At 35.6% G+C, this 22,961-nt stretch overlaps 4 protein-coding genes and 2 non-coding genes across 8 annotated transcripts; 3 read left to right on the top strand and 3 right to left on the bottom strand.

The window, feature by feature from the left end:
• The first annotated feature begins 1,873 nt into the window (after positions 1-1,873).
• On the top strand, positions 1,874-5,344 carry LOC102622467 (rop guanine nucleotide exchange factor 7-like). The gene is made up of 7 exons (XM_006480848.4): positions 1,874-2,833; positions 2,919-3,035; positions 3,182-3,336; positions 3,642-3,716; positions 3,796-4,086; positions 4,168-4,524; positions 4,635-5,344. Exons 1-7 carry the CDS (start codon positions 2,227-2,229, stop codon positions 5,157-5,159), a joined length of 2,127 nt encoding a protein of 708 aa, XP_006480911.1. The 5' UTR covers positions 1,874-2,226; the 3' UTR covers positions 5,160-5,344.
• A 598-nt stretch (positions 5,345-5,942) lies between these two features.
• TRNAP-AGG (transfer RNA proline (anticodon AGG)) lies at positions 5,943-6,014 on the bottom strand. The gene has a single exon. It is a non-coding gene; the product is annotated as a tRNA-Pro (tRNA).
• Positions 6,015-6,102: 88 nt separating this feature from the next.
• TRNAD-GUC (transfer RNA aspartic acid (anticodon GUC)) lies at positions 6,103-6,174 on the bottom strand. The gene has a single exon. It is a non-coding gene; the product is annotated as a tRNA-Asp (tRNA).
• A 1,100-nt stretch (positions 6,175-7,274) lies between these two features.
• On the top strand, positions 7,275-7,945 carry LOC102622162 (hypothetical protein). The gene is made up of 2 exons (XM_006480847.3): positions 7,275-7,686; positions 7,790-7,945. Exons 1-2 carry the CDS (start codon positions 7,344-7,346, stop codon positions 7,804-7,806), a joined length of 360 nt encoding a protein of 119 aa, XP_006480910.1. The 5' UTR covers positions 7,275-7,343; the 3' UTR covers positions 7,807-7,945.
• A 3,213-nt stretch (positions 7,946-11,158) lies between these two features.
• On the top strand, positions 11,159-11,945 carry LOC102621873 (putative lipid-transfer protein DIR1). Its single transcript, XM_006480846.4, has 2 exons — positions 11,159-11,654; positions 11,770-11,945. Exons 1-2 carry the CDS (start codon positions 11,312-11,314, stop codon positions 11,784-11,786), a joined length of 360 nt encoding a protein of 119 aa, XP_006480909.1. The 5' UTR covers positions 11,159-11,311; the 3' UTR covers positions 11,787-11,945.
• A 2,965-nt stretch (positions 11,946-14,910) lies between these two features.
• Positions 14,911-17,269, bottom strand: LOC102620921 (uncharacterized). 3 transcript variants are annotated; one of them, XR_008055722.1, is made up of 6 exons: positions 16,647-17,269; positions 16,388-16,478; positions 16,001-16,200; positions 15,760-15,817; positions 15,567-15,660; positions 14,911-15,212 (listed from the first exon to the last, which is right to left on the bottom strand). XR_008055722.1 is itself a non-coding variant. In XM_025099839.2 (6 exons), the coding sequence occupies exons 1-5, from the start codon at positions 16,761-16,763 to the stop codon at positions 15,644-15,646; spliced, it is 483 nt and encodes a 160-aa protein (XP_024955607.1). In that variant the 5' UTR covers positions 16,764-17,268; the 3' UTR covers positions 14,911-15,212; positions 15,606-15,643. The 3 variants fall into 3 exon arrangements, 2 of the variants coding, with proteins under 2 accessions (XP_024955607.1, XP_052299377.1); XM_025099839.2 differs by having other exon boundaries at positions 15,606-15,660; positions 16,647-17,268; XM_052443417.1 differs by having other exon boundaries at positions 15,606-15,660; positions 16,001-16,179; positions 16,647-17,255.
• Positions 17,270-22,961: the final 5,692 nt, after the last annotated feature.

The raw sequence follows: 22,961 nt of genomic DNA, 5'->3' as shown, positions 1-22,961 counted from the left end.
GACCGAGTCATGACTGAAAATTATGGACTAACTTTAGAATGACCTCCATTAATGGACCAATAAGTAGACTTGTATTGAAAAAGACGAAAACGAAAAATTCACCATCCAAATTTCATGGGTTAATAACACCTGCAAATTGTTATTCAAGTTTCAAAAACAGGATGAGTTATGGAAACACTATTTCAAACATTCTCATTCACTTCTTTCACGGGCACCCAGGCGGGTAATGCCATAAATAGTTTTACCCAACAGCTGGTAACAAAATTTTTTGAATAGATTCCAATTCCATGCACATTGTCTGATATGAGCTAAAAAGTTTGGCTAGCCCATTCGAATGTTCAGCATTCAAAAATTGAAATAAAGCCCGGATAAGAAGACTACATTTGGGCGTACACAAACACATATATAAATACACTTTTATAAAGAAAATAGATCAGTCTTTAAAACAAAGTTATATACCATAACTTTACTCTTTTTTAAAAAAAAAAAAAAAACCCAAAACTGAGCTTGCAAATGAAGTTTTCTGAAATTTTCCCTCTGGGGTATTTTCAAATTAAATGTCAACATCAGCTTAACAAACCTGGTAATGGTAGCCGTTGGGAGGAGCCTTCGTTTTCAAATGTGGTTAAGTTTGAACAACCGGCAGAATGATCACAGATGAGAGAATTAAGGGAGCCGAAAAGCATCAAATCTTGTAAGGAAAGTTACAAAAAGAAAGACCAACCTGACGGGAACCAAAGCCATTAGGATCGTAAAGAGTGTGCTTAAATTAAATATTCCTGTCATGAGATCTTGATCTTGAACTACAACTTCAATAATGTCACTTTCGTTATCATTGTTGGTGTTTGTTATGAGATAATCATCAGGTTTAGTTTGTTGCACTCATTAGATTCCTATTCATAAATTATTTTCATCTTTCTCTCACACTTTGTTTATTTTTTAATGTTACTAGGAAACAAAAGTAATATCAAAATTAAGCATATGGCACAAGAAAGTAGCTTGTATAAAAACAAAAGTATAATTTATTTTTTTTTGAACACCCATATGATAAAAATTAGAACTCCACTCATATCTTATAATGAAAAAAATTTAATGGAATCAATTCAGAGCATTAACTCACACATCTACTGCATATTTTGATAAGTTTATATTTGTGACTTATTAGAGAGGTCATCTATTTACACCAGAATAATTAGAAGAGACTGTATGGACTCACCAAGTGATTAGAGAGCTAATAAATTTGAAAATAACATAATTGGAATTACTACAGTGCCCTTCGAACCCTAAAAATATTGGATAATACTCGTAATAGAATAGCACCCTGCCCTTAAACCCTAATGATGTTGGAATTAATTAAAGTAATTTGTTGGCCATATCCAAGACACGTGCTATTGAAAAACCCCTCTGCATTGATTAAATTACCAAACTACCCTGCCGTCCATCGGATTCCTGTTCATTGCCCTCCATGACAAAGCATCCTTTTCTGTTATCCTTTTTAGAACCCTTCAAACATAGGAACGATTATAGCCGATCAATTTCCAGATATATTTTCCCACGGAAACTTGTCTATGAAAAAAATAAAATAAATTTTCATTTTCGATTACCATGCAACAAGTTGGCACTAAGGGAGTTTAATTAATTAGCAAAGGTTAGTTTAGTCCTTGAAGTTTAGAAATTAAAACGTAGCCCATTGTCTTGGGAAGTTCAAGTTAGAAACATAATGAAGGATAAATTGGGAGGCATCGTTGATAGATCCGTCGTTTACACGGTTCCCAATTTCCTATTGCCTTTACTTTATTATTATTTTGAACCAAACTAAGTGTTATTAATACATGATTATCATTATAATTAGGAGCCTTGTCTAAGCAAAAGCAAAGCCAAAGAGAGAGAAAAGGAGCCACAGATTCACAGGCATTTTATTTTTATTGACTCTCTCTCTCTCTCTGCTTTAAAAGTGAAAAATGGTGGCCTAAAATAAATCTAAGACTAAAACAGAGCTCATAAATATTCAAGGACAGGAGAGAGCCTCTAACTCTTGCTTCACATGTCATATGTTTTGTCAAGCATCAGTAATATTCACGACGAACTTCAGTGTGTAGTCTCTTACACATGATTTAAGCATAAATTTACAACGCTCCTTTCACAAGTAACACACATAATTTTTTTTTCCCCTTTCTGTTTTACCCTTCAAATAGAAGCAGAAATGGTTCTTGAAAATGAAACCTTATGGATAGCGCTTTCATTCACCAAGAAGAAAGAGAAGACCCTCAACAGCTACAACAATGCTACCAGCTTAAGCCTCGTGTACCAGCAGTGAAGGTTAGAGGCTTTGATAACTCAAGCCCATTTTCTCTTTTCGGTTTCTGGGTGTCAAAATCTTGGAAAAAGTTTTACTGCAGAGTTGGATTCCCAAGTGGGTGTGGCTTGAAACGGCTTGAATGTAATGTTATGGTAGTGAACAATTCTGTTTTTTGTTCAACGCCCGAGCTAGTTGAAGAAGAGTTAGCGACAATGGAGGGTTTGAGTGTAGAGAAAACTGAAGGCAACGAAGAGATTAAGCATGACGAGTTTAGTGAAAATGTGAGCAGAGTGGAGACATTTGGGGAGTCGATTGAAGAGAAAGGTCGCGAGAGCAGTTCAAGTTCTGATTTTTTGACATCTGAGACAACAGGACATGAGGAGCAGAGCCACAGTAGCTCTGAGGAATCGTCTTCTCCTCCATTAGGGTGGCCTGTACAAAAAGCTGAGGCACAAGATAGTAGTAGTGTTGATGGTAATGAAAAAATAGAGAAATCACGTTTGGATTTGGAGAAAAAAGGCTCAACACTTCCGGGTATTTTCTTTTCTACGTTTCTCTTTAGACTCTATAATTAATTTCTTTTGATAATGTGTTTGATTATTTGTGATTGGCATTATAGACGTTGAAATGATGAAGGAGAGGTTTGCAAAATTGCTGCTTGGAGAAGATATGTCAGGTTGCGGAAATGGGGTTTCAACTGCATTAGCTATTTCAAATGCCATCACTAATCTTTGTGGTACGTAAGCTAGCTTACAAATTTCTTTGCTTAATATATTGCTTGATGAATTTTCTATAATTATTGTATGTATTTGATGATGTAATTTTTGTGTTGGCTTTTCTATGATAGTGATTGCTCTTGGTCTGATCAATATTGCATTGCAGCTACCTTGTTTGGGCAACTTTGGAGGTTGGAACCACTTCCCCTTGAGAAGAAAGCCATGTGGCGAAGAGAGATGGAATGGTTTCTTTGTGTGAGTGATCACATTGTTGAGCTGACACCCTCTTGGCAAACATTTCCAGATGGTAGCAAGCTTGAGGTAAAGCTCTAAGCTTTTTATTTTCCAATAACATTGTTCACTTTTGAAATACCCCAAGTGACTAGCAATTGCTTTGCATTATAATATTTATTTATTTATTTTGAATTTGTAGCATCAAATTTTATATAAAACTCATGGGGTCATTCAATTTCATTGGATTGTACATCCTAATTATTTGCTTCTTAATTCACGACGGCTAACTGGATCAGTGTATGTGTATTATTAGGAGAAAAGCATTATCTCTGAGGGTCAGAAAAATGATATGCTGTAACTTGTTCTCATCATCTATTTGACATTATCTGCAGGTAATGACTTGCAGGCCCAGATCAGATCTCTACATTAACCTTCCGGCTCTGCGCAAATTAGATAACATGCTTCTGGTAAGATTTAGCAACACTTTTGACTTTGTAACTTGTTCCAGGTGAATAAGGTCATTCTGAATTCAATCTTTTTTGGCAGGAAATATTGGACAGTTTCGAAAATACAGAGTTCTGGTATGTTGACCAAGGGATTCTAGCCTCAGAGGCTGATGGCTCAACCTCTTTCCGAAGAGCCCTACAGCGTCAGGAGGAAAAGTGGTGGCTACCTGTGCCTCGGGTTCCTCTTGGTGGTCTCCATGAAAATACAAGAAAGCAGTTGCAGCACAAGCGTGATTGTACTAACCAAATACTAAAAGCTGCCATGGCTATCAACAGCATTACTCTAGCCGACATGGAAGTCCCTGAATCATACTTTGAGTCTCTTCCAAAGGTAAAATCCTCTACATATATATCTAGTGTTATGAGATCCAAATAGGCCGTGTTGTGAATCTGAGCTTTATTTTGGTTTCAGAATGGAAGAGTCAGCCTAGGAGATCTTATTTATCGATACATTTCATCAGATCAGTTTTCTCCGGAATATCTGCTTGAATGCCTTGATTTGTCATCTGAACATCAAGCTACAGAGATTGCCAACCGGGTAGAGGCTGCAATGTATGTGTGGCGCAAAAGAACCAATTCTAAGCCTGCCAATAGCACAACCCGGTCCAGTTCAAAGTCATCATGGGGATTGGTCAAAGAATTTGTTGTTGATACAGAGAAGAGAGAATTACTTGCAGATCGAGCAGAAAGCCTCCTACTTTGCTTGAAACAGTGGTTCCCTGGTCTTCCCCAGACAACTCTAGATATGAGCAAAATTCAGTATAACAAGGTACGCATATCGTGCACCAGTCCAATAATTTATTCATAATAGCACTTTTAAATTTCAATGTCATACTAGATTGTTAGTTTAAACTAACTATGCCACACTGTATTATTTAGGATGTTGGGAAGTCCATCTTGGAGAGTTACTCAAGAGTTTTGGAGAGCTTGGCATTTAACATTGTGGCACGTATTGATGATCTACTTTATGTGGATGACCTGACCAAACATTCAGACTCTTTCTCTCCAATGTCAAAAGGTGGTATGATTGCTCATAAGAGTATCTCAATCCCATACTCAGTGCCTTTCTCGAGCACTCCATATAAATCAGCTTTCGCTACACCAACCCTTTCACCAGCACTCGTTAGCCCCGCAAAGGGAGATATATCTCCATTCCGCACGAGCAGCAAGATTCCCCAGCGTGGTATGGGTGTGAAAAAGGCATTGACAGATTATCTTAGCATTGAGAACAAAGGGAAAGATTACAGCAATTCAATTGATGAAGCAGATTCCACGTTAAACATAATTCGAGAAGCATCTCCATCTCAAACTGAAACAGAATCATTTGAGTGTACAAAAAAAGCAGTAAGCTCACCAACAAAAAACCGAGTTGTGGAGGAAGGGATTTTAAGGATGGGATTATGAGCCAAAGCTTTGAGAGCTTTTCACCGTACTTAGTTATTTGATGTATACTTTTCATAGCAATGGGTAAACGTTTGGATACCGAGAGCTTATCATGATGTTAAAATCTGTGGTAATGAGATACCTATAACGATAATGAGTCCAGTACCTCTTTTTCGTAATGGCTTATCCAGGAATGTGCTTATATATGCAGCTATTCCCTTAGAATGATAGAATCAGAAGGGCAAAAAAGTCTGGGCCGGCCCAGGTCCACCCTAGGCCGGTGGGCCTAAAGCCCCGCCAGTTAGGGTTGGATATGGTCTCAAAAAATGTAAAGCCCGCATATATCTGAACAAAGGCTTAACAAAAAAACTTGGACTTGACCTGAGCTTTTTTAATTTATAAATAAAAAATAAATTTAATTAAAAAAAATTCAAAATATTAAATTAGTTTAATTTTTTATATTAGTATTTGTTATTTATTAGGTTTTATTACTAATATTTTATACATTGGACTATTATTCTATTATGTATTAGATAATTATCTTTAATTTAAATATTTTTTAATTAAAAATAATATTTTATAATTAATAAAAAAGCATGAGTCCGACCTAAGCTCATCCATCCAAATTGAACGGATTTTTAAAGGGTCTGAACTTTATTTGGACAGTGTGAACTTAGGCATGAGCTTCGAAAAAGCCTGGCCCAAGCCCACAAATTACCACCCCTATAAGGTAAAATAAAACAGTTCAAACTTCAAAAATAAAAAAAATGGGTAAGATGATGAAGCAAAAAAGAAAACAGAAATGGGGCATTCCGAGAATTGAACTCGGGACCTCTCGCACCCTAAGCGAGAATCATACCACTAGACCAAATGCCCTTGTTGTGGACTCGATTTGAGGGTTTTAAAATCACAAATATGATCAAAACCAAATCACCACCACCATGGGCCATACAAAAATTCAGTACGCCGTTGCCGGGGATCGAACCCGGGTCACCCGCGTGACAGGCGGGAATACTCACCACTATACTACAACGACTTTGCTTGGAGTATTTCAATACAATAAAATTATAATTAAAATTTCATGTACGACCGAGTTCAGCAAACTGCAACGCTCCTGTTCTTCCCCTCAAGCGGTCCTGGGTTGGCCCACCTCGCCTTGATATAGTTATTTTTTTATTGTTTCAAACACTCGATGCAAAGTCGTTGTAGTATAGTGGTGAGTATTTACCGCCTGTCACGCGGGCGACCCGGGATCCCCGGCAACGGCGATATCCTATTCACCAATAAATATCTGAGCCCACTTCGTATTTTAGGATGTGGTAAAAACTATGTTAGATTATCTGCCTTTAATGTCTTTGTTCAGCCTTTTTTTTTTTTTGTTTTGGTGGCTATGTTCATCCTAGTAATAAACTGACATTCATTTAAGTTCCCGTTTGCTAGTGCTGCGCTGCAGCAGCCAAGCAGCTACAAACCAAGAACTTTTCACTTTAATTTGCGCATGGAAGTGCTGTAATTGTGGTAGCCAAGCCATGCCATTGCGCACCACTCCCAAACAAGGCCTTAGTATAATACATCTTGTCATCCAACAAATGAATGAAAGTCATAAAATGTGTTCTTTTGCATGCAAAAGTTGAGAAATGGTACTATGAACCATTTGAAATTAACCTAATTTGGTTAGAGTTTTAAAGTTGGTCTGCTCGTTCCATGAACCTTAGATATTGGCCACGCCGCAATGTGGTCTGTCGTAGGTAGTAATAATTTGGTTACACGTATCCAGAGAATGATAGCTTTATTGAAAGAGGCTCTCTAGTTTTTTCGCCGTTGGTGATTAGTAATGGAGTACTTCTAGATTTGAAGATGAGTTGGCTTCATACTGAGCTTTTGGAGGCCATCAACTGCTATTCAAATGGCAACATCTGGAAAGATATAAAAATGGGATCATATTTATATGGAAAATATATATCAACCCTTGATTGGACAAGAAGGACAAAATAAACATTGCGACTCACCAATCTTCCTGAAGCCAAGTGCTCCCAACTACAACGCTTTAGTGCCGCCTCCATTCGGATTAGTGGGTAATGAGTGTGACCACTAATATAGAGCTCATTTTGCAGTATAAAAACTCTCGACTATGATAGGGCTTTAGCATCGTGGGGTATATAGTTGAGGATTTACTTTGCGCATTGTGAAAAACAGAGGATCGAAATGGCTGCAGCTTCACTCAAATTCGTCTGCCTTGTTGGCTTGCTTCTGGTTGTTAACGTTGCCACATTTGCAAGAGTTTATGGGGCAGGAGAATGTGGAAAATCGTCACCAGATAATGAGGCAATCAAACTAGCTCCTTGCGCAACGGCTGCACAAGATGAGAAAGCTTCTGTTTCTGGAAGCTGCTGTGCTCAGGTGAAGAGAATGGGACAGAACCCGAAATGTCTCTGCGCCGTTCTGCTTTCGGACACCGCCAAAGCATCTGGAGTTAACCCTCAAGTTGCTATCACCATCCCCAAACGCTGCAACTTCGCTAATCGCCCAGTTGGTTACAAGTGTGGACGTAAGTGTTCTTGATTAGTTCCTAGACTTTTTTTCTTGGCCTTTTAAATAATTTTGCCTCATTAGTCACTAGCTTCCTAATTTCATAATTGTTGGTTTTGCAGCTTACACACTGCCTTGAATTGGAATGAATGGCCATGGATTGAAGTCACTGGGTTTATGGTGACTGTTACTTTATTAGCTTGTATGTACTTCTAGCAATAAAAGCTAGCAGGTTGTAATACAAAGTGAGAATAATGAACGTTATCTATTTCACTTTTGCTTTTCTTTTTCAAAATCAATCATGCATGAAGGACCAATCAAAGATGTCACAGTAATTAGCCTAAAAACATTAAACATCCAATACAATGAATGCAAGAGGATATAACAAAAAGATGACACGAAACTATTAGTGGTTCGTCCTTTCAGACCCACAGGCCACATCCATGAAGAAAACCAATCGCTCAGATACCATTTGGCATTTGCTGTCAATCCTCAACTAACTTAACTAACTTTTTAGCCACTCAACTTTGGCACGTCAGCGTCCGCCATTTCCGCTTTACACAAGAATTTTGAGCCGTTTCGAAACCGTTTTTACTCAGTTCATTCAATCAAGAGCTAAGGTCGTTGAAAGATTTGACCAATTATGACCAGTGGTGGCCCATCCAAAGATTTTGTTTCGGTACAGGCTAAAATGAAGAGATTGTAAACTTAAGGAGGCAGAATATAAAATCTATAAATTTATGTCACCCAAATGTAAAATTTTGAAAAGAAATTGATTGATTTTCTGTTAGCTTCCTCATCTTCCCTGCAACACTTTCGACCTGCGTCCTAGCCCCTTACCAGTGACCTTAGTGTTTTTTTTTTTTTAAATTGGACACTGTCACTACAATCAAATTATAATTTATATTATATAAGATTACTACTAATATTGACTATCAAACTAATACTGAAATTAGTTTACATTAAATTTTATGAAATACTTTCATATTTTTATCTTCACTAATATTTAAGAGACGTTTATTCCACTTGCGTTTTATAAAAAAAAAAACTATCTCCACTTAATTATGCAAAGATTACCCCAACTTAATTATTGCATAATTGAAGGAGTGACGCGCTCATAGTGCTTTATTGGGCTCAACTTGTGAGAGTAGCATGACTTCATTTTTAATTTGTCTCTTGAGACCCTTCTTTTATTTACATATTGTAGCGGTGTTTTTCACTTTTTCTTTACCTTCACGAATAAATGATAGTTTTTTTTTTTTTTGTGCTTGCTGTTTACTAAGTGCTTAAGTGTAAAAAACACTCTAGCTCTTAAGTAAAATATAGGGTTGTGTATTTAAGAATGATGAGCTAGAAGAGAATTTTATTCAGTTATATAAGAGTGTATTTATATTCTTAACTTGCGGAAGAAACTCATTATTTATAAATACATTGTTGGAGGTAGATTAGGGGACTTAATTTCTGCTTTTGAATTAGGACCTGTAACATTATTGTCTTATTGATAAGGGCCCAATATTTTGGGTATTCATAAGCACTCTAGAGATACAGCTACTTCAAAGTTATCGTTGACGCCAGTGTTATTTAATAAGGCAAGTGGCTTTTCCTATATTCCTTTGAAGGCCCTCAATAGAAGAGCTTCGGTGAATGGTTATTTTATTCTGGGACAGGTCTACATTTTAGGGTTTGGGGGCAATTAATCCTACTCAAAATAAATTTGTTTTAATTTCCTATTGAAAAAATTATCTTTGAGTGGGGTAGTTTTGTAAATAAAAATTGATATTAGGGTCAATTTTATAAATAAGCAATTTTAGCTGTGGTATTGCCCTTATGAATCAAGTTTTTAAATTCCCCAATTTAGGGGCTGTTTGCTTTTTTTTTTTTTTAATACTTATTGACATAATTGATTTAATTCAGCAAGTTAAGACACTAAGTCCGGTTTTTTTTTTAAATTAATGAGAATATTAGGTCATTAAGTTATTAAGTCAATTTTTTTTGTTTAATCTAAAAAATTTGAATGATATCATTAAAAAAAATTCTCTAAAATTTTCCTATTAATTAATTAATTTTCATCCTTATTTAAATAAAATCTAATAATTAGCGATATTACCCATCTTTATAACTTGTGATAATATAGTGGTAGACTATTATTATTTTTTTATCCTTTTATTTTCTTCAAATTAGCATTATTTATCTGCACAATTTTTTTAATGAATTTTTTTATATAAAAATATCATAAACTACAATAAAATTAATTAATATATACCAATTTAAAATATTAAAGGTTTGTATTTAATTGAATATAATTTATGTTATAATAATATATTATCTTATTCATGTTCATTGAGATGTTTATTAGTTTTTAATATTTATAATTTGTAATGGTACAAATGTAAAAATATAGTTTTCAGATTTTTTAAATTAAGAAATAAGACAAATTTATATTTATTTTTAACAATTCAGAAAAAAAATATCATTTAAATTCAGACATTCAACTCTATTTAGAATTCAAACTAATTCATGTATATTTAAATTTCAATAAAAAAAAGGCACCTTAGTAATTTTATTCACAAGTTGGGAAATGTGTCGCACTATAAGAAGGCGATAAAATGTGACAAACTGACACCTAAACATATCATTCAAATTTTTTAGTTCCAAAATTGCCCTATTCATCTAGTGCCAAGGAAGACAACAGCCGAAAAAAGCTCAGGAATGGTGATGAGGAATCTCTTATCGTTATACATAGTTTTTTTAGTTATAAACAATGTGGGATTTGCCATAGAGAAAATTAAGTTGGATTCCTTTTCACATCGATGCGTATATATAATTAAATCAACTCGAAATAATTAAATCAACTCACATTTCGATCCTAGACTTTTTATTCATTGATAATTTATCCAATAAAAGAGAAAATTTTGAAAAGTGATATAACATGTGTGAAAATTGGAGACCTTGTACAGCAATTTACGTCCAATACACTTTCACTCTTAGGAACTTAGAAAATAGAACGCATTTTGGAAGGAAACCCTTCCAAACTAAATAAATGCATATGATAATTAATCAATAGCTATTTTAGCTGAAACATTACATGTTCGTTCATAAGTTCACGGGACAGAATTGAGTTTAAAGAAAATATTATCCTTAATTGCACAGTTGGCCTGCTAGTAATTAAGAGCACAATTCAAGTTATCTCAAGGTTGCACGTACATTTCCACAAAAGCAAAATGTTAGCTTTATTGAAAGAGATTCTGTAGTCTTGTTGCTGTTGTTGTTGGTAATAAAATTCTAGATGTGTAGTGAAGATGAGTTGGCTGCAAATAGAGCATTTGGAGGCTTTCCATTGTTAATAAAATGGCAACATCTGGGTACTTATCAACTGGGTTCATTTTTATATGCAAATACCAACTTTTGATTAGACCAAAGAGAGCAAATTGGGCATCACTTACCAATTTTTATGCAGCAAAGTGCTTGCAACTATAATGTGTCAGTTAGTGCAAGCTCCATCATGATTAGTGGATAATGAGTGCGACCACTAATACAGAGCTCATTTTTGCAGTATAAAAACTCTTGACTAAGACGGGGTTTTAGCATTGTGGGATATATAGTTGAGGATTTAATTTGTGCATAGTGAAAAACAGAGGATCGAAATGGCTGCAGCTTCGCTCAAATTCATCTGCCTTGTTGGCTTGCTTCTGGTTGTTAACGTTGCCACATTTGCAACAGTTAATGGGGCTGGAGAATGTGGAAAATCGTCACCAGATGATGAGGCATTAAAGCTAGCTCCTTGTGCAGCGGCCGCACAAGATGAGAAAGCTTCTGTTTCTGCAAGTTGCTGTGCTCAGGTGAAGAGAATTGGCCAGAACCCGAGCTGTCTCTGTGCAGTTCTGCTTTCGGATACCGCTAAAGCATCTGGAGTTAACCCCCAAGTTGCCATGAGCATCCCCAAACGCTGCAACTTTGCTAATCGCCCAGTTGGTTACAAGTGTGGACGTAAGTAACTAAATAGGTTTTTTGGCTTTAATTATTATTTTTACATTGCTTTTTTTTTTTAAAAAAAAAAAAAAAAAGAAGAAAACTAATAATATCGTAATTGTTTGTTTTGCAGCTTACACTCTTCCTTGAATCGGTAACACGCTGGAATAAAGAATTAAAGACCAGGAATCATAGTCACTAATCTGATGGTGACTATATATGTTGCTAATTTAGCTTGTATTTCTAGCAATGAAAGCTAGCAGGTTGTACGTATCTGTTATGAGAATAATAAAAGTTATCTGTTAATAATGGAAGTTATCTGTTTGACTATGCTTCAGTAATCTTCTTGTTCTAAGTACTCACTCTATTGCCTTCTGACCTTAGTTTGTATATAGTTTAATGACATCAATATCTAAGATTTTATCTTACAACAAATAAGTATAAATATAATGTGAACATTCAAAAGGTCCAAAAATTTTAGTACGTGCTATGAGATATGTTTATCCATCCATCCCTTAATAAAAGTAACGTGCATTTCACGCTAATCACTTTAGCAATTGAATAGTGAAAAGTATCATTTTTTTTTTCCCCCACACTTGCGCATTCGAGGAGTGCAATGCAAATCGCAACTTCTTTCACTGCTCAAAGCTGGTTAATTGCTTCCTGTAAATAGCAACCAATCCTTTGCAATCTATTTAGAGATTCACAGAGAAAAGGAATGGAAAGAGGAGGTTTAAAATTTTCTCTTATCAGTTATTATCGTTATGTCTCTTTAGCTTTTGTGCATTTAAATTATTTGCTTGCACAGTTTAGATATTCCACACTTAGATCCACAGTAGCACGAACTGTTTTGAGGAGTCGCGAGCTTTTTGTGGCAGCCTTCTTAGTGTGTTTGGTTTGTTATCTTTTATGCAATCTATATATCTATACATACACCCAAAAAAAAAAAAAAAAAAAAAAAGGAGACCCAATAAAATCTCATTCTTTACTAATTAATGTAATATGATATTTTTATAGAATGAGAAATGATCAACTTTCATATTTCAATTAATAAATGATAAACTTACAAAGTTAGGATACAAAATTTATATCTCAACTGATGTGGCATACGATCTCATATTTTCGTGTGATAATTAATTATTGAACATTATTACTTCTCATTCAAATAGTGAATTTATATTAATGTTATATTAGTTGAGATACAAATCTTTGTATTTATAATTGTATCGTTACTTTCCATTAAAGTTGAGTCCCTTAGCAGCAAAAACAAAAGAAATAAAAAAAAAATTCCGTAAAAATCTTAGGTACTAGAAAGCTTTTGCGCCTTTTCCATTCTCTTCCCATTAGCAATTGAATTTCTCATTAAATTTAAATCCCCATTTTATCAAACCTCTTAAGTATGTAAACATCCTCTTAAATATGTAAACATGTCATGACACATAAATTTGTTACATTAAGAACTCGTTTATGATGGCTATGAATGGGTATCTACACATGTCGTGTTGTCAGTGCAAGAATTAGTGGCAATTAGCTTATATTGACGTAGTAGCAGTATGAGAGGGGGGGGGGGGGGGGAACTCTTGGGGAAAACAGAGGAAGTAATGGCTGCTTCTCTCAAATTCTAGAATACATCTGCCTTGTTGGCTTGCTCCTAGTTGTTAACATCGCTACACTTGCAAGAGTTGATGGGGCAGGAGAATGTGGAACTTCATCACCGGATGATGAGGCAATGAAGCTATCTCCTAGTGCAACGGCTCCACAAGATGAGAAAGTTCCTGTCTCAGCAGGCTGCCGCAGAAATGCGCAGAGAATAGGCCAGAATCCGAACTGTCTCTGTGCTGTTCTTCTATCTGATACCGCTAAATTATCAGGAGTTAAGCCTCAAGTTGCCATCACCATCCCCAAACGCTGCAACATCACAAAGCTTCCAGCTGATTACGAGTGTGGACGTAAGTGCGTTTGTTTATTGGTCTTGGTTACTTCTATCTCGTGATCTCGTCGTATTTATTATTCCAAACTGTTGGGGTCGTTGCGTGGCCTCAAAGAATTGTTACCCCGGTGTGAAACCAGTTGGTTCCGTAGTTTTAGAATTCTGCTGATCCCAAGTACTCACTAATATCATGATTGTTGGTTTTGCAGCTTGCACGATTCCTTGAATTCGATAACGCGCCGGAATAAAGGCCATGAATTGAAGTCACTAGTGTGATGAAATGACTATGTTGTTTTAGATTGTACTTCTTAGCAATTAGAATAATGAAAGTGATTTACTTGACTCAACTTCAGTAGTCTTCTAGTTCTAAATACTCACCACTTGGAATCTCACTTTGATTGTCAATTAAGAAATCATCCCCTAAAGTTTCAAGATGACTCAGATATTCTAAAGCCCAGTCGATGTGGCAGCATGTTATGGGACCTTGGAAACAAAACACTTAACGCAGTAACATCAAAACTCGGAATCAACATTGATAAATTGTGGCTGCAGAATCTTTGTCCGCAAACTATATTATCTTACACAACGACCAGGAACTGACCACTATTGAAAAGCATTGTTAAATAAACTAATGGATAGAGACTGCTTTGAATGGTGGGTCACATTTCGGACAAAGATAACCTTGACTTGCGTTATCCTGACTCAGATAGATAAGACTGCTCGGAGACCAGCAGTTGGACGCATTGCAAGATAATTGCGCTTGCTGGGCCCCTGCTCAGAGTGCGTGGCATCCTGAAAAAATTCAATTTCTGAGGTATGGAATCTGGAAAGTTTCATATGGTTCTTACTGTTTCGCTGAGCGGTACCATTATCAGGAACCTCCAGCAAAACTGACAATCAACTGATAAAATGGATGTAAAGCGAGGGGGTACGAGAAAAAACAGAAAGATGGAAAGTCCATCTATCCCCAGTTGCCAGTCAAGCTCAAAAAGGGTAATTTATAAAATGCTAAGTTACATGCATGTAACTTACAACCCTCTCACGTGAATAATAAATGAGCCCACACCACTCACTATTCATGTAAGAGGATTGTAAGTTACGTGCATGTAACATAAAAGATCCTCCGTTTATAACCCTCTTCCCCCAAGAGGAAATGATTCATACGAACACGGAAGGCTGCTGTTAGATGAAATCTAGAATCAAGCTGTCTCTCAAAGTGTCCATGAAACAGCGTGTTAAAAACTATTCTCACCGTTTACTGACTCGAAAAGATTTAGATGATTTCAATCCAAAAGCTTAAGGGAAAATTTGATACAAGTAAAAACTGAGAGAGGCCAACCATAATAAGATCCTCAACATCGACCACATATATATATACTCAATGGTAACTCAACCATACATACTTTTACAGTAAAAACAAGAGGTTCATACCCTTTACAGTGATACAGGAAAAGGGCAAGTACCCTTTACAGTGATAAAGGAAAAGGGCAACTAAAGTACAATTATTATCAGTTCATATAAAGATGTTGCTGTTGAGCTGGAGGAACAATAACTACCAGCTCTGCCACCATCGAACTGCTATAACTTATCTCCTATTTACTAGTTATAAGAGGTAGATAAAACTGCAACTCTATCGTCCTATGTACCTGCAAATCATACAGCACAATTCAACTAAACCAATAAAAAAGATTCAGGGGCCAAAAGAAATAAATAAATAAATATGTCCTTATTATCTTCGAACAACAAAAAGCTGAGGTTTTTGATCTTGAATTACAACTAAAACAATAAAATGTTGACCAAATTTTAGAAACCAGGGTGAGACAGAGCACGACAGAATGTATACTAGAATCAGCAGATAGAAATGGCAACAATCCCAACAATCAACAAAGTTTCATGGACATGATTAAATAAACAGCGCGTGACTAAGGAAGATTTAATCAAGTAATAGGAAGCTGGAACAAAATTGCACTTCAGGAACATGCAAGCACAAGAAGATAAACCATTTAGCATTCCGGATGAAATTCATTGATGTATGATACCTTCCTTGATGAGTATACAACCCTTGGCAAGTTAACTCTTAATAATAGAGAGATCCTGCACAAAGAAAATTTACCACAAAAGGTATTAGTTACAATCTGTACAACTTCAGAATACTAATTCAAACATCTATTGAATGATTATATAATACAATACCTTGCCACCAATTTCCTCTGGAAGCACTCCCAGAATCATCTTCTCCATCTTTTTTGAACTGAGAGCATCACAATGCATGTTAGCAGATTCCGAAACTAAAAGACCAATCAATTAAATAAGAGTAATTTGGTCCTCAATTCAATACGAGAAACAATAAAATGCAATAAAATTCCATTTTTTTAAATTGGTATTAGATTTTCATTAAAGGTGTGTGGCCACAATTAGTGCAGGAGGTGCTCACCACAGAATTAACTCCAGGGCCCTGGGAATTCGGTGGTCTAGGAGAATAGACGTCTTGGCCACCATAATAGATTGATGAACTTAAATGGCACGGTTGCACTCTCTGGTCCTGATACATGGAACTCATGTCCTTATATGCCGTGCCCTGGCTTTCAGTTTCATAGCTTCTCGATGCATCACCTGGAAAGGAAAGTAAGAGAACTTAAGCCCCCCAAAAAAACATTTTAATCAATATAACCCAAAAAAGAAAAAAAGAAAAATCACTTCAACATGTTAGAAGAAATTATCAAAATGCAAGAGCGTATAACAGAGCATTTTCCAAATTATATAAGGATTCAAACATAATTTAGCATTGGCATGCACGAATTATAAGAACTGGCATACGTACCAGGAGTAGTGGGTTTGGTGTTCCATGCCTCCTTTGAAGAGTCATGCTTTTTCTCCATTGATTCAGAACGCAGAGACTCCCTCCCTAACACCTAAATCAACACAGCACAACATCCTCAATAAATGAGTGGTCCCCAAAAGAACAACAGAAATGAAGATACCAGCGTGTCAGAATAAAAAAGAATCAAGCTTTAATGATATTATTAGCTCAGCATTCAATTATTTCACATAAATATAATTGATAATTGATTCCACAATACCTTAGAGGGAGGCGAAAAGATAGAACCGAAAATCCCAGAGGAGGAAGAAGATTCTTTGGAGCCGAACAACTCGTTCGTCAATGAAGAAGAGGAACCTGTTTGCTTTCTTCCTTCCATTTCTCTCTCTCTCTCTCTCTCTCTCTCTCTCTCTCTCTCTCTCTCGAGGCTGCTGTTTCTTGAAAGACTGAAACGCTTCTCTGTTTTTATTGAATATCTCTCAGCCTTAGCCCGCCAAGAAACAAACAGGGAGAGATACGTATGAAGTGCAAACTGTATTGTATATTCAAAGCACCCCCACCGTCAAAGGAAATAAGCAATTGAAAAACTTTGAATAATAAAAAACAAGAAAGCCTTTGCCTACTCGCAACTGAAAATTTTTAAACCGACACGTGAAGATCGCCGCGGAGTTAGAAATGAAACCGTCGCACGGCACACCAATTTATAGGCTCCCTCGTCAAACAAAACCAACAAAATAAAAACAAACACTTTTTTTTTTACTTTTGAATTTTTACCAAATTCTAATAATTATCAATTAAACTGTTTCTTTACTCTTTTTTTTTTGTTTTGTTTTTATAATAATATTTACCTTGTAAATTCTAATCTTTGCGGTTTCCCCATGTTGGTTGTTCCTTCGTCCTCCTTTTCTACTACTATTATACCTGTCGAGGGAATAAACAGATGGGCGCCACGTGGAACAATCTGGACTGGGGAGTGGGGCCAGGGGTTGAATCTCCAACAGCTTACTGCCACGAGTACCCAAGTGGATAACAACAACCTCCGGCCTTTTTTCGCCTTAAGAGTTCGTTTGATGGAAGTTGAGACTTGAGAGAGTCGAAAAGTTGGAACCCATTTTTGACTTTTTGTTACTGTCTCTTTTTGGATTCAAAGACAAAAGAAAAGCCACTACTACGGGCACAGCACAACAGGCGATCGAGAAAAAAATTAAGGACTCTGAGTAAGTGAGAGAGAGAGAGAGCGATGAGACCCCGACGCTTCGTAATATTACGACCTTATCTTTTCATCTTGTCGGACCGAACATACGTATACATGTTCTGTCTTCTTCACTCGCTCCTCTTCACCTTTGTTTTTAACTCAGATTTGCTCCATACAATCAGTGGATTCCACTCCGCCCAAGCGACCCACCCTTTTACTTCTATTTAGAAATCTTCAAAGACAATATATCCAGTCCAGTTACCCACTAGGTCTTTCTTTCTTTCTTTCTTTCTGAATAAATTTATCCGTTTCCGATTAACTATACGGGCGACATAATTTTACTTTAAATAATTTATTCGATTTTGTGATAACGTCGTTCACCGTAATATAAATAATTATCATCAGCACGCAAATTATTAGAAGGCAATAAAATATCCGTGCAATGTTCATGATATCTTGCTGGTAGTGATGGACTGTGGTGACGAGGGTAATGGAAAGAGACAATACAATGTACGAGACAATGATACACATTATACTCAGATGATTTATCCTTATTAAAAATATCTGTTTGTTGAGAGTTTCGGTTCGGTCGGTCCAAAATTGTTGGGTCCCAATTGTTTTTTTTTAATTTTTTTTTTATTTCCATTTTAGTGTTTGTGAATTGTGATGGCAACCCACGACGATGATGAAGAGTGAAGAAAATTTCCGCCATTGACTCGCTGTTCCGGATAAGGGAGTTATACAGTTGAGGATAATCAGGATCTAATGAGGTGAAATTAAGAATTAATTTTTTAAGCATGTCGGTCCTTTTATCGATAATCTTGGTAATTAAATAATGAAATATCGATCAACTAAAGATTTAAAATTGGAGATAATGATGTGGGCAACTGCCGAGACGTTGCCGACGTGATATTAATGGGTCCATCCGTCCATGTGGAAGGTTTAGTCGTTGGCTTTGGCCACTGTGAGTCGCCGCATGATCTATGTGCTCTCGGTTTTCTGACAAGTGTCTCGTCGCGGTCCCAGCATTTCTTCCTGTAGGATCTGGTTGGGTCTTGCTATACAGTGAGATTACTATATTACCCCTGCCGTCTTTACAGCTTCTCATGAATCGCTTGTTCTACAAATTGAACCAATGACACGAGAGAAAAGGCACCGGTCTCTCCATATTTTACAATAAAAATCAACTACAAATGAAAGCGCCAGCCAGCATAAGGGAAGAATTATATATAAACTACAATCTAAGATCCTGGTTTAGTTAAAGCAGAAAAGTAATTAAGTCATATAATTAAATAGTATAATGGTCGATGAAGTTATTAAATTATTTTATATTATTAAATTATATAATTTAATAATTTTTTCGGATTTTAATAAAGTTTAAAATCTTGAATAAGATTATTCTTATGTATGTATGCATGCATGCATGCTAAGACCTCAATTTTTTGTTTTTCTTTTACATATGTTAAAAAAAGAAAGAAAGAAATTACTTTTACAATTATGCTATTAAACATAGTTATAATAAGATTTAAATTAATTGCAAGGTCCAACAAATATTGGACTCAACATGTAAACAACATCATTTCTTTTTCTTACATACCTTTACCTTCCATCCACAAGCTCCTTATCCCTAAAATCACATGGAAGATAAAGATAAAAATAAAGATTATGTTTGAAGAATTAGAAACCTCTAAGATAAGTTCGGAAAGGTGAACAATGAGTTGCCACTTGCCAATAATTTATTAGAATTGGAAAAAACAAATAACAAGTAAAAAACAAATCTACAAACTATAGCAAGAAAATAACACCAATAATATGTCAATGACAAATATCTCCATTTATAATGCCAATGCCGGTGGGGTGGCTAGATATTACTTGTCAGTAGAATTAAGGAAAACAATCAACAAAAATGGGCCAACGCAATTAAATTATTTTGAATAAGATTTAATCAGAAATTAATGTTGGGGAGAGGGTGGTGGTTGAAAGTGGTATGTGCCACCTAAACCTACACCTAGGGATGGCAATGGGCACCGCTCGCAGCGGATTTGTCATTACCAAACCCAAACCCGCATAAAATTTAAATTATCAAACCCACCCGCAACCCGCAGTGGGTTTTAATTTTTTTAAAAAAACCCACCCGCAGCGGGTTTTAACAATTACCAAACCCGCAATGGTATCCGGCGGATTTTTTGCGGGTTTCCGTATTTAAAATCACAAATGTTTAATATATAAATTTATAATAATAACCTCAAATTCTATATAACATACTCAATTTTATATTTAAACAATGTAAATGAAAAATTAAAATTTCCACATCAATTCAACACAAATTCTCAAATTTAAGTATAAATTACACAAATCTATTTAAAAAACACAAACTAGTATCTAAAAATAATAATTACATTTCATATTATCATTTAAAACAAGCTCCAAGAGAAGATATTCATTTCATTCACTACCATAAGCACCCATCCAACACAATACCTATAATAATAATTAAGATTAATATTTTCAAATACTAATTCGAAGGGAAATGCCTTTAGTTTTCTTTAGGTTATGACTTTAAAATAGGAGATGAGCCACATACACATATACACAACTTTGAGTCTTTGGCTATTTGGTAATTTGATTAATGACATTATTTTCTTTATACATTTTAAGATTAAAATTAAATTAAAAATATTTGGAAAAAATATTGCGGGTTTGGTGGATATCCATGCGGGTATCCACCGGATATAAGGTTAATACCAAACCCACCCGCATCCATGTGCAGGTTTTAATTTATAATACTAAACCCGCCTGCAACGGGTAAAATTACCCACAACGGGCGGGTTTTGACGGGTGAATTTAGACGGATTTACGAGTTTGCGGGTACAATTACCATCCCTACCTACACCATATACACTAGAGATGATAACAAATTAAAGAATTCCAAACGACATGTCAACTTTGGATAAGAACAGAAAAAGAAAAGGACGACACACGTTAATTATATGATACTCGCTTTGCTTACGGCATCATGCGGCAAGACGCTTAAGATTGATTGCACCACCACGAGAGTCGCGTTTGTTTCACTGTCTCTCTGTCTCAACAGATGCCTTTCTTTGTTCTTGCTTCTATCTCTATGAAAACACTTAATCTCAACAGAGAAGAGAAAAAAAAAAATATATATATATATATCCATGGTTTGTGAAGTTGTATTTTTATTTTATAAAACAACTTTATGATACAAAATTTGTATATTTTCTTTTATTTTGATTTGCCTAATTGATGTTAGATAAATTATTTAACTCAAAAATTTAAGTTATAGAGTAAAAAAGTTCGAAAAAAAGGTTCTAATAATCTCCCTCACGTGAAATATGAAATAAAACTTGAGATAAGAGCAAATAGATGTTTGCATGTGGACGAAATTAAACTTCATCAATTTTTTGCCTCCAAAAGCTTGTATGAAAAACTATTTAACCCACAAGCTTAAGTTGATTTGTAAGAGTTTGTTGTTACTATTAAAGGTAAGCCTTTAAAAAAAAAAACAATATTAGGTAAATGATGAAAGTAATTAATATGTTCAACAAATTTGTCGAGAGAGAGAGAAAAAAAAAGTTGGATAGACATTTTATGAAGAAACAGAAGTGAGAACCATTAATTTTTTGGATTCAAATCTAAATATCTTAATTGTTATCACAAAATTGATCTAGTACAAGAGCAAAGTTGCCAGGAGCCTTAGAGGCTCTAAGTGACTTTTGGTATAGAAAAACTATAAATTTTCATGACTTGGATCCGATAACTTTAATTTTTTAAGATGGTACCCATAATTTAATTCTCTTATTTGACATTAAACCTTATCAAACTACTCCTTAATTAAGTAATAGATACCCTTTTTGCCTCATACTTGAGGTTGAGAAATCAATAAGTATGTGCGGGAGCATATTTTTCTTCCCTCCTAATAAATTTTCAAACTGAACTTCAACTCTGAAGGATCAAGACACGTCCTCACAGGCATTAGGTTAAACTTCAGTTTTTGATAGGACTTCTTCTTATGCATCTGATTTGTAATAGACTACGTAAAAGAAAAAAAAAATTAAAAACTTTGATCTCTATAACATTTGGCCCCCCTAGATTTTCAATTCTACAGTAGATCTACTCGCGTAATATTTGTAGATTTGTAAATGGGAAAATGCTAAGTATCAAGAAGAACGCGAGAAAGACGAGAGAATGAAGTATGTGCTGAGAGAAGAGAGAGAGAAAAAAAATTGACAGAAGAGAGAGAGAGAGGAGGTAAAACGACAACTTGGATTGTAGTTTCTCTTGTCTTTCTCTCGTTCTTTTTATAAATGTAATGTTTAGAAAAGAAAGAAACGAAAAGAAAACTCCTGCCAGGATGGAATTATCAACTACGTAGGAGATATGAGACCCAAGATTGATTGCATGATGAAAGGCATGGAAGCGCGGGCGCGCGCACGTCCATCCAAACAAAGGAAACGAAAATAAAAGGACAAAATTGACTCGAGAAAGCCTCATTTTTCTCTTCTCTTATCCCCGAAACGCTTGCAAACAAAAGTGAGCACATGAAAGGCATTTGGGGCGGTTACATGCGTTCAAGTTCGTGTCATGTGCCACTTTGAGATATTGCCATCATTCGTTTTCTTATCAACATTGTTTCTGTGAATGGTGTGTGTCAACATATAAGCCGCTGGCTCCCTTTCTTTTCAATCCATAAAATGGTCGAGATCATTTGCTCCAACTATAATTATACGGCTGCAAATCTGTTTCAGTTTAACACATCTTAAGGGGATAATTAGAGAATTTAATTAAATTCTCAACCACTTGATATTAGATAGCTTAATGTCATTGGAAATTCTGACGTTATCTTTTTCTGAGCCCTGGACGAAGATGACAAATTCCGTGCTTGAAAGAGACGAACTAATGCCCTTTGCGATCAATGAATGAAACTGAGGTTCAAAATAGTAACCGAGATGGGCCACGCAGAGGGCGAAGGCTCAATGCTTTTTCATAATTTCTAAGTACACCTCCTCGTCCGTAATTTGGGCCGTGGGTATTATTAGAATTGTGTCTAGCGTAAGAACTGTGATAGTTTTTGGGCCAGAGTGTGCTTCTAATTGTACTCTGAAAAGTTGTCCATCTTCGAGATCTATAGTTTTAATTTGACTTTAATTAAAATTACATTAAAACACACACAGGTACTTCTAATATATCCTCAAGTAAGATAACTGAAAGCTTTTCACACCTAGGCAGCCCAATTACTCTGTATCTTTATTTTTCCCTAATTCCAAGGTTCAAGAGATAAACACTCACATTTTCGTTGTAATGTACGTTTAGCTGTTGGGAAAAAAAGAAAGAAAGAAAGAAAGAAAGAGAAAGAATGAT

Source organism: Citrus sinensis, chromosome 6 (assembly GCF_022201045.2).
Source record: "Citrus sinensis cultivar Valencia sweet orange chromosome 6, DVS_A1.0, whole genome shotgun sequence".
NCBI lineage: Eukaryota > Viridiplantae > Streptophyta > Magnoliopsida > Sapindales > Rutaceae > Citrus > Citrus sinensis.
The sequence above is the reverse complement of the archived record's forward strand: the minus strand, read 5'-3'. Positions and strand labels throughout refer to the sequence as shown.